An 11,806-nucleotide genomic window follows, 5' to 3' on the forward strand; every position below is an offset into this window, starting at 1 on the left:
ATGTGAGTGAATGAGTGAATGGACATTTTATTTATAATGAAATGATTCATTTTTTTGTCATTAATACGTAAATGTCAGTCAAATCAGTTGCCATCTACTGTCACTGTCAGTCTTACAGCTGCTACTTGCTATTTGATCCTTGATCTTTTCTGTTCGTTTTCCACGATCGTTCCAACTTACGATGCGGCTGTTTGCGCATTTTCTTTGGATTTAGATTAACGTCATACTTTGGACGAATAATTTAGCACATTATTGATTTAGTCTTGCTTGTGATAAAAACGTTAGCAACAGACTAAGTGTTTATGTGGATACAAGTTTTATAGCACTAATCTTGTGAACTCTATTGATTTATTACTTAAAATCTTAATATTTAGATAATTGCAGTATAAATACTTTTTAAAAGAATTAATTAAGTGTTAAATATCTGGAATTGAAAATGAATCAAGACAAATCTAATGGACATAAAATCGAACCAGGTAATTTTATCTTTTTATCAAATCCAATCATATTTCTTGTCTTCATTGTCAATTACAAATATAGTATTTATCATTACTATAATATGGCGAAGAAAGGTAAAAGCAGGCTTTCTATTTTTTTTAAATAAAATTGAATAGTATAATTCATTACATTTAGAAACTATAAAATATTAAATTCATAACATAAATATAGAATATTATGTTAACAAAAAAACAAAATTGTTTTGTATGTATATCACTCAACAAAAGTATATACAGTCAAAACCGTTTATAGCGACATCGTTTAGAACAACATACCGGTTAAATTGACCAAAATCAAAGGTCCTGGCTGAATGTTATTACATATCTTTCCTATTAATACCTGTCACCGGTTGTTACAACTATCGGTTTTTACGACTCAATATGAGTAGTCCCTTCGATGTCGTTATAACAGATTTTAACTGTATTGAATATTTCAACTTAGTCTCATGCCAAGTATTCGATATCAAATCATAAACATGCAGCGGCATGTAATTTAAATTAAATCATTGTCATTATCCTAATAATATGATAAATACTAGAGGTGCGGTGTAGTTTTTCCCACCACACTGGAGTATAAAGAGTTCTTTGGAATATTGCTTGACCACCAGGAAAATGTATTAAAACTAGAATACAGATAGGAAGTGAAATGTGCAAGGTCATTCCGTGCAATATACAAAGGTTCAATCTTTTGTATTTAAATAACATAGGTTAGTAATAATGTAAGAGTATCACAAATGATTGTATATGAAAGGGGTAGGTAGAGATCACCTTCTCTCATTCCTTGGTTACCAGATTTTTAATGACCACTTCCCATGAACATCTTCAAGAAGAAAATACGTTACCAAACAAACAGAAAAAAGGTTCTTCATGTGCATTTTCTCCTTTGTTAAGTCTTAATACATTAGTATGTTTATATTCATGTCATGCAGCGGAACAGTGCCGTCTATAATTTATCGATATCATGCGACTTAAAGCCAGGCCATGTGGAGATCAAAGTTCAAATTAACGTTTGTTTCTTGCTAGTGCTCTATCGAACGATTATATTTATTTACTCAGGTGATTTCGGATTCCCGTTATCATTTAGTTTTGTAGTAAAAAATGACTTAAATCAATAACAATTTAATTGTATTAAATATATCTTTTCAAAATAAAAAGGTAACGATTATTAAGACAGATATTCAGATTGACCCATTTAAAATTGCGACTCGTTTTTATACGGAAAATCAAAAGCCTCATAAATTTTTAAAATCAGAATGTAGTGGCAGAGAGCGGCCAGTATTCTTCAAATATCAACTTTCACTCGATTTGTATATTCGAGTAATATTGCGCGGAACTAGTGTTAGTTTATTTCGTTTGTTATAGTGTTCTTGTTCAGCCAGTTATTATGGAACCTTTTTTGTATCGGCTCGACGGGACGTCTAATATATTGCTGGCCTTACGAATAGACCTGCCAAGTTAAAATTATTAATATTCACTGCTGAAACAAATGTACAAAACCATATTATCCTTGTTATGATATTGGTAATAATATGTATTTTTTACGTGAGTTTCAACAGTCGTAACTAACTCGTTCACAGACTTGTAAAGCGAGGAACCGGTTTTAACTTATCAGGTACATTTGCTGATATGTTAATACGAATTATCTCTGTCTAGTCAATTTATACAGTGAAATGTAATTTCCCATTTCTTATTCAACATTTGTGTGTTAATAATAATGCCATCTCTCTCATACTATTTAAAAAACAGACAGCAATAGTGTTCGTAAACAAGTGAAATATTTGAAATTCACAGTTACGTTCATTAAATCTTTCTCAGTCTAATACGCAAGCGATTTGTTTCAAATTTTGGAAGAAAAATGATTACTTCGGCATTCTAAAGATAATAGATTCTATAATAGCTAAAAAAATTGATTTTACTTAATGTTTGCCTTGATTTTACGCAAGATGTCAAGGCACTCTGCCTATTTTGTAGATTCCAAGTAGTGGATATTGAGCGGTCGTTAATAGATTGAAGGTCGACAAATATGATTGAATTTATTACGAAAATGAAAAAAAAAAAAACAATTACATAATGAAAATTTGCATCTAATGATGATAAATAAAACTGGTAATAAAGAAAATTAATAACAAACTCAATTAAAGTTGCTCGCTTTTTTTAAATGCATGGTAATTAAATTGTATTGAAATCAATGGCAATCAAACATTTTAATTTAAATGTAAAAATTAATCTAGCTGCAATTAAAAGTTAATTTCCGAATTTTCATTAATAAATGAAATGGAACAAACAATACTTAACACTGGCTGTATTATATACAAATTACGCAAAAAAAAAAATTGTCAAATACAAAATCGTGTCCACTTTGGAGACATTATATCGAAAATCAAATGAACTTCCGTCACTGTATAATTATAATTGTCAAGGTTAGTGAAAAAATATATGAATTAAGTTAATGTATGACCAAATTGCGTGCAATGTGGCGAGAATTGGAACTATAAGCGAAAGACGTCTGATTGGCAGAAACTGTAACGTCTGCCAATCAGATTTCTGTGTTATTAGTAGTGGACATCACACATTTGTATTTATCAATCTATAGCGCCGTTTCGATTTTATTTTAACCTTCAATCAACTATCTACAGATTACGGCTTCTGTTAATAGTTTTATCGGCTTATCGTATTATTAATCATACTAATATTATAAATGCAAATATTTAGGATGTATGTTTGTTTGAAAGTATCTCCAGAACGCCTCAACGGATCTAGATGAAATTTGTCATAGTCTGGAAGAACACATAGGCTACTAAGTTTTTTTTAAACCGAAGAGTCGCGGGCAACAGCTAGTTGTTATATAAATTAGTTCCATGTTACAGGAAACACTTTAAATAATCTGAGTTTTTATGTTTTATGATAGTTTTTGTTAGTTGATTTAGGATAAGAACCATAGAGCTATTTTTCCAACTTAATTGCTGATAACAAATCTTAATATTAAATGTGTAATCTAAATCATTATCATATCTAGGAGAAGCAATGTTACATCCGCGTTCTACAATCGATAAAATATTGAAATATAGTATGAGAAGATAAACATAATATGAAATGATAAGGACCTTTTGTAGTACACATATATACACTATAGTGATACTAACAATTTTCATTAATATCATACAAATGACAATATGTAATCCAAGCATTCTTTTTCAGATCTACCTGCTGGTGTTCAAGTTGAAGAAATAGAAATCCCGGTACCGTGGGGCCACGTCGCTGGACGATGGTGGGGCCCTAGGGACAAGCAGCCACTGATCGCTATCCACGGCTGGCAGGATAACGCCGGGACTTGGGACAATCTCATCCCACTCCTGCCAACCTCAACGTCCGTCTTGTGCCTAGATCTTCCCGGACATGGCCTATCGTCGCACTATCCGACCGGGATGCTCTATTATATATTCTGGGATGGTATAGCGTTATTAAGAAGGATAGTTAAACACTTTAAATGGAGTAAAATTAGTCTCATGGGACATTCGCTAGGTGGCGCTCTAAGTTTCATGTACGCGGCCTCATTCCCGGATGATGTAGATAGGATTATCTGTATTGACATCGCTAGTCCTGCTGTAAGGGTACCAGAAAACATGGTGAAAGCAACTGGCTGGTCTGTTGATAAGATTCTGGAATATGAGACATTGTCTGAAGATAAGATACCTTGCTACGATTATGAAGAGATGATCGATATTGTGGTAGACGCGTATAAAGGTTCAGTGTCAAGGGAGAACTGCAAAGTTTTAATGAAGAGGGGCATGGCTCCAACGCCCGCACATCTGAAGAAGAAAGGATATCATTTTAAAAGGGACCCGAGACTCAAAGTGTCTGGTCTAGCGATGATGTCATTAGAAACGGCATTAGCTTATGCTACTAAAGTAAAATGCAAAGTTCTTAACATCAGGGCGATTCCTGGACAGAATTGGGAGAGGTTGGATTATTACATGGCGGTTGTAAACAAATTAAAAGAGTCTGCCGACGTGACGTATATAGAAGTAGAAGGTACACATCATGTACAATTGAATTCACCAGAAAATATAGTTAATATTGTTGAAGATTTCTTAGAAATGTACTAATTGTACGCTTAGGTTTGTTACAATGTTGTGATAAATTGTGATGATGGAAGTAGTTAGCAAATTAGCACGATGAGTCGTTGTATAACGACTATAAATATAGTTTTAAGGTTATTTATTCATTCCTATTTAGTGACGTTAATAGATAGCGCAATTGCTACACACAATAATAAATTAATTAAGAACAGCTTAACTCTTCTGGTGACGGCACCGACTAGTTTCGGACCCGTCGGGTGTCCAACTTCAGGGCGAATATCAACCTGGCACGGAATGCGAGATGCGACACGACCGCGAAGTTCTCAAAATAAAATCTCCTCCAAAAGATGCACACCCGATGGGTCCGAAACTAGTCGGTGCCGTCACCGTATGATCATATGTTAAACCGTTCTTAGTTAATTTAGCTACAAATAATTTATACACAAAGTTCTGCTTTCACAAAAAAAACCTTACATTATCAATAAATAGATATAAGAACAATTTAGAAACGACGTAGTGGTAATTAAATTGCAATCAACTTTACTTTAGCATGAAATGGGGTTTTATATTGCACCAAGTTATCGCTTTAAAATGTAAAAGTTGTTTCTATGTGAGTTTTTTTCGGAAATGTCCAAGTAAAGTTATAAGGTAAAGGTTAAAAGCTTAAACATTTTATGTTTTTGGTACAAAGTTAGGTTTTTTAAATTCTTGAATATTTTAGTATTTCATTACGATAAATTTCATGCTAAAGTGAATAGAATTCGTTACGACCAGCTTAAAATATATTTACTGTAAATGTTGTGGCCACATCTTAAATTTGACCTCATTATGGAATTTCGTAACATGAAATGGTAATTTCTCATTGGAGCATCTGAAAGTGGATAATTACACCCATGTTTAAAGTCTTACAAACACCTTTTTAGGCAGTTGCACCGCCTGACTGTGGATCTAATACAATCCGTTAACAGAGGGATGGTGAACTATTGGAACACAATATTTTGGGCAAATCACTGATCACCTAATTTATTCTGCACTATGAAAAAAAGTGTGAAGTAGGTATTACTTATATGAATTCCAAACGCGAGTGATACCTTCGCCTACCTAATAATCAAAAAATAAAACTGTTGAAAAATTGTACGTTGGTACATAAAGGTTCGCCATCCTTGTCTTAACCATATAGAATAACTCTATTTTACGCAAAAATTTCAAAATTTTTACTATCTTTTTTCACACTTATCCTTATAACACTTCACCATATGTGACAATTAACAAAATAATTGCAATTAAATATTGTAATGTTCACCATGTATGAATTTGACGTGCACCTGTTTATTTAATTTAGGTTTTCGATATTATGTATTAACTTATTCTAATATATAAAGTAAAAATAGACGTACAAACAATTACAATCATTTCATTATGTATTCAGAGCGGGGCCGACGTGGTGTATTTTTTTTGTCTGAACCTATTGTTATAGTAGCGTGTTTAAAATAATCATAGCTTATAAAGCAAATATAGCAATTTAACGTAAAACAATCGTTTTATTGACACGGAAGTTGTTAAACAGTGACATGAAATCTCAAACTCTATAAATGTTAAAACAAAGAATTTGAATTCATTCATTATGTACCTACAGTGTTAAAAAAACGTTGCTTGCGAATAACATTTTTTTTTGTATTGTAATTTATTGGAACAAAAAATTATACAACACCATTACACGTTTTATTATTTTTTTCCTTTTAAATAATATATGTATTTTTTGCCTGATGCTATTTGATAATATTTTATCTTAATTATGTGTGAAACTAAAAGATTTATCTTTTATATTTATCTAGTTATTAACAATAGTTTTCTATTGTTTTTTTAGCGTGTAATTTGTTGGCGTTAAATGTGCTTCACCATCGTTTCGTGATTGGTTACTTAAAGTGATGACTTGTTTTTTTTGTCCTTCGAACTAACGTTTATTTTTTAGCAAAGAATTATAATAAATTCGTGATCGAGTCTGTTGGAGAATGTTAAATACTATTATTGATTTGTTATATTACCCTTAAATTAGGCTGAAGAAAAATCGTAGGACATTGAAAGTTTTTGTTATATAGTGTCTTGGTTTTTTAAACGATAAAAGGTTTTTCCTTTAACATTTTATAAAACCTGATGTCGATCGCACATATAACTTTTTTTCTTCAAGTGATCAATTTTTATTCGAATTGAGTCTTCTCGGCGACTTTTTTTTTGTTTAATGTAATAAATATCAGTTCAGCTGGAAGATAGGTAGAATAAATTTTTGTTTGTGATTTACATAGTAATAGTAATTACTATACATACTTGGTAGATCTTAGGATTGACCAAAGAAACTAACAACTGTAATATATGTATGCGAAGATGTTTATGTTAAAAATACTAGTGAAATTAAAATAAGCATCTTTTGCATATTAACATCTGTAACATAATAATAATATAATAATAATAATAATTTTATTTCAAGCTACAAAATGTTATGCTCATAATTTTGTTAGTAAAAACACTTATTAACTATGTTAGTAACAATATAAATGGATACTATATACAATTATTCACCGCCATGTGGAGCTTTAGGCAGTAACTTACATATTTACAATCTAGCCTGCAGGCAATCATGTTGAGGACGTTGTTCGGGCTGGCTCGCACCCTACGCACCAGAGATGCGCATTTTTTCCGCATTGTGCCATAAAAGCAGTCAACGCGCGCTTTTGCGAACATCCCTGAAGCGCTACAGAAGCGAGGCAGCCCCATCAACAACCTAAATGCGTTGTTGTACTGAACGCGAAGGGCGTTATAGGACTTTTGCTTGTAGCTCGCCCATAGACTACTCGCATAGAAGCTTGTGCAGTATGCTCTGAAAAGAGTAATTTTTACCTCTTTTGAGCAGCGAGCAAACCTGCGAGCAATCATGTTGGCCCTCACCGATAACGCCCTCCGCTCCCTTTCTATGTCACAGTCGTCGTTGAGATCCGTGGTAATGATGTGTCCTAGGTACTTAAACTGATATACCCTACTCAAAATGGAGCCACAGAGTTTAATGTCAGGTACAGGATTTATATCACGATTCCTACCACATTTCTCAAATATCATGTATTCACTTTTCTTTACATTATAAATTAAACCGTGGTTAATCGCGTACTTTTCGCAAATCCCTAGTAATTTCCTCAGGCCACAGACCGATGCGCTCAGCAGCACCATGTCATCTGCGTAACTAATATTATTTACACAGACTTGATCAACATGGCAGCCGACATGTTGACTGCTCAGCGCAACGATCAGGTCATTGACGTACAGGTTAAACAAGATAGGGGAGGTTAGTCCTCCTTGCCTTACACCACACTCCAGCTTATACGGATCTGAGTACATATTAGACCACTTAACAACATTGACCTGGCTTCCGTACCAGAATTGGAGAATTTTAACGATGTTATTAGGAACTTTTTGTTCATCTAATTTCTTCCATAGTGTTTCATAGGAAACCAGGTCGAAAGCCTTAGACAAATCAAGGAAACCAGTAAACACTCTAGTATTTCGAGAAGTATAATAATCAATCGTTTGTTTAAGGCATAAGATCGCACTTTCTGTGGAAAGTCCCGGACGGAAGCCGAACTGGTTGTCGTGAATTTTTACATATTGATTCAACTTAGTATTCAGTATTCCGTCCAGGACCTTCGCCGCAATCGTCGCCAACGATATGGGCCTGTAATTATTTTTATCTGATAAATTTCCCGTTTTATTTTTTACTACAGGGACGTAACGCTAACGCGTTAAATGTTGTATTTATTTATAACAGGCTCCATACAACACTATTGAATTAAAAGACTACTGTGCTAAATTATATTTTAGTTAATTACGGTAAAAGTATTAAAAGAATTTTGCCATATCCTATTTTTTCATGGCTAAGGAATATGAAGCAACCTAAGTAGGGATTAAATTATTTAAGATGCTGACCGGAACAAAGAGGCGTGTCAACAAAAATATAACAACACTATCTTGAGGGCGCCCCAATCTTCATTGATGTTGCAACACATTTTATCTACGTCAATACATCGAAGGAACTAATTTCATTTAAAAATTAAATCCAGTATTTTAAACTTATCCTATGGTAATTGCCTTTAAGCTCAAGTTAATTTCTAATTAAAGCTATTATTGACATAAAATCTGTTTCAAATTAATTTTAAATTATTCATTTACCACAACCAAAATATTTTTTACAGATAACACCAGAATATGTTTTAAAAAAATTAAAAATAGCCTAAACTGTCACTGTCACTTGTCAGATTTCCAATGTATGCATGATTCCATTTTAGTTGGTTTATTATTGTTTTAAAAGAAAACGGAAAACCTTAATTTATAAAACTTGGTTCTTGTAAAATAAAATTACAATTATGGACGACGCTCCTGTAAATTACATAAGGGAATCTACAAGAGAGATTTTAAAATTAAACCGACGATCTCATAGAAATGAAGTGAGTGATCTTCAACGTTCTATAAAAGACTTGAGGTATTTTATAAAAAGTTATTCATAATTCGTTTCTGTTAATTATCCCACCTGGATAAAACAGATAGTAGGAGTAGATATGATCACGAAAAAAAATTATGGTTGCGCCAGAATCTTACAAATGAAATTCCTTAATATCAATTTCTTGTTCCACTTATCAACTACATTTTTATTTCAGAGTATCACCAGAAAATATTTTGTCGATTGTACAAAATTTAAAATCAAAGTCCCATGTAACTGTTGAGAATCTTCTTATACTTAAAAATGCTTTAATCGATGATGAGAAGAATATAGAAGTTCTATTAAAATGTTATGGAGCTCTGCGTGGGTTAGTAAGGGAATTAACAGGTAAGTAAACAGAGATTTTAATATGTCTTTTGGTAATAAACACCCTTTGTGCATATAATGCTTGAAAGCTTCAAAATTGGCTTCATAGTTAATTGAATACTAAACCAAGATAAAGGGGCCTTTCCATATGTTTCTACTATAACAAAATATTACAGTTTAACAATTTAATAAGATTTAAAAAAACTCATATTATGTTGTCTTCTGTAACACACAAAATCAGATGAAACTAAGTCACAAAATTCTTATTTTCTAGGTAATATTGTCACAAAGCAATGTGCTGCAGCTGGGTGCTGCTGTAACCTGGCGCTAGGTGACTCCAGAGCCTGCTTGGCTATAGCAAAAGCGGCAGGGCCATACCTCACTGTCCTACTAGATAATCCTGTTACTGAGTTAGCGGTGAGTAAATAATTCTAATTTAAAGCATATAGCAATGTTAATAGGAATTTAATATTACTTTTGCACCAAAATAGATCATTATTACGTAAAATTATGGAAATTCTCATGATGAAATATTTTTCATACTAGCAGTGAAATCATCAGAAGATTTCATAGAAGCTTTTTGTATAGACATATATTGACATTCCAACAGATGGCATTAATATTTAAATTATTGTTAGGACTGTTGAGGGTAGCACCACAAAAGGTTTTATAAGGAAGTATGCGCTGCTGCTCGAGGCAGTCTCTTTCCATCCGTCATTGTGGAACGTCTGACATTTTTGTTTACTTACGTTCGGTTTGAGTTTATACTACAGCGAGGATTATTATGAAGTAGAGTTAAATCCATTATTTCGCTGTTAGTTTAATTCTTTTAAAATACTTTTGCGTCAAATATCTTATATTAATCCTTATGATTTCATCTAAAATGTTCTTTTCAGATGACATGTGCATGGACATTAGGCAACTTGGCTGGATCTGGGTCTAAAGTATGTGACATACTTGTTGCCCAAGGGGCAGTCACTAAACTCTGCAATATGCTGCAGATATATAATGAAAACCTACAAGATGCAGCCGTATATGCCTTGTTACACTTTGCTTATCAGATGGAGGATGATTTTAGGTAAGTTTTCATTATATTTTGCTTAATAAACAAAAATTACAGTTAAATCACTCTGTCATATATTACTATTGACAAGGCAATTGACGGTTTATTTTATCATTTTCAGGCCAGAATACCTACAAAAAGTTTTAATTGCTCTGTCAAAGTTGGAAGTCAATGCAACCACAAGTCGACTGTCATTTACACTCTCCTGTCATGTTGATTTCAAAGACAACATGCCAGAGGAATTAATAGACAAAATGCTGGCAACACTGAAACTAACTGTCAAAATTCATTCTGAAAAATGTGTACAAAGTCAGTGTAATTGTGAATTATTGTATGCTATAAGAACATTAGCAAATATGGATGTTGAAGTGTATGATATAATATTAAATTATCTCATACAAAATAATCTAGGGCAAGTTCTTTTAGAAGTACTGAACAAAGACAGTGGTGCAGTCAATGAGTCATTATTATGGTTGTTAGGAAATTTGTACAACTATAGTCCTAGTAATTACTTCTTTGTCCATTTATCTATTCTATAAAGTATTATTAAAAACTTCCCTTGTTTTAATTCATTAACCCAATTGTATCTCTTTCATACTCGTATTATTTGAGGTTATTTATTATAATTATTGATCGAAGATTGTCCAGAATTATTTTTCTGAAGAAAAGGTTAAAAGAAAACACGAATAAGATCGCAATAAATATATTAATATATCAATAATTATAGTTATATTTTATTAATCAGATTAATATGGATAAGGCTACAAATATAGCATTTCGAAGGTTTACAATCACTCTTATAAATGTTGCTAATGACTAACTTTCACACTAGCGGCACAAAAATGAGTTCTCGAAACTTCTATCATTTGAGTAATAATAAACTGGAATGATCACATTAAAGTTAATTAAATACAGTGCAAGGCTACATAAAGTTCTTTGTATAGAATAAAAATTGTATTATACAATTAAAATGGAGACATATAAAATACATAAACTTGGTTTAATATAATTTTTATGACATGTACCAAGTTTTACATCTTTAATTATATAATCTTCGTTGCACTATGGTTTATAAATGACTAGAAATTTGTACATTAAAATGTCATGCCGCTAATGTGAATAAGATGTTTTTAATCTATGTTCAAAGATTTCCGCGCGCAAATATAAACATGTTGCCATGTCTTTCATTATCTCTGAAATGAATACAACTATATTTTTGATCTTTCAGTAGTGAAAACCCAGGCTTACATTATACTTTTCACTACTTGGTGATGAATGTCGGGTTTCATTGCGGAATTCCTGCGGCAGTAAATAGTTG

At 32.4% G+C, this 11,806-nt stretch overlaps 2 protein-coding genes across 2 annotated transcripts; both read left to right on the forward strand.

The window, feature by feature from the left end:
• Positions 1-101: 101 nt before the first annotated feature.
• Positions 102-5,220, forward strand: LOC106719840 (probable serine hydrolase). The gene is made up of 2 exons (XM_014514299.2): positions 102-476; positions 3,696-5,220. Exons 1-2 carry the CDS (start codon positions 437-439, stop codon positions 4,601-4,603), a joined length of 948 nt encoding a protein of 315 aa, XP_014369785.2. The 5' UTR covers positions 102-436; the 3' UTR covers positions 4,604-5,220.
• Positions 5,221-8,984: 3,764 nt separating this feature from the next.
• On the forward strand, positions 8,985-11,027 carry LOC106719737 (importin subunit alpha-9). The gene is made up of 5 exons (XM_045680714.1): positions 8,985-9,066; positions 9,277-9,446; positions 9,700-9,842; positions 10,322-10,503; positions 10,610-11,027. The coding sequence occupies exons 1-5, from the start codon at positions 9,062-9,064 to the stop codon at positions 11,025-11,027; spliced, it is 918 nt and encodes a 305-aa protein (XP_045536670.1). The 5' UTR covers positions 8,985-9,061.
• Positions 11,028-11,806: the final 779 nt, after the last annotated feature.

The sequence above is a fragment of the Papilio machaon genome, chromosome 13 (genome assembly GCF_912999745.1).
Source record: "Papilio machaon chromosome 13, ilPapMach1.1, whole genome shotgun sequence".
NCBI lineage: Eukaryota > Metazoa > Arthropoda > Insecta > Lepidoptera > Papilionidae > Papilio > Papilio machaon.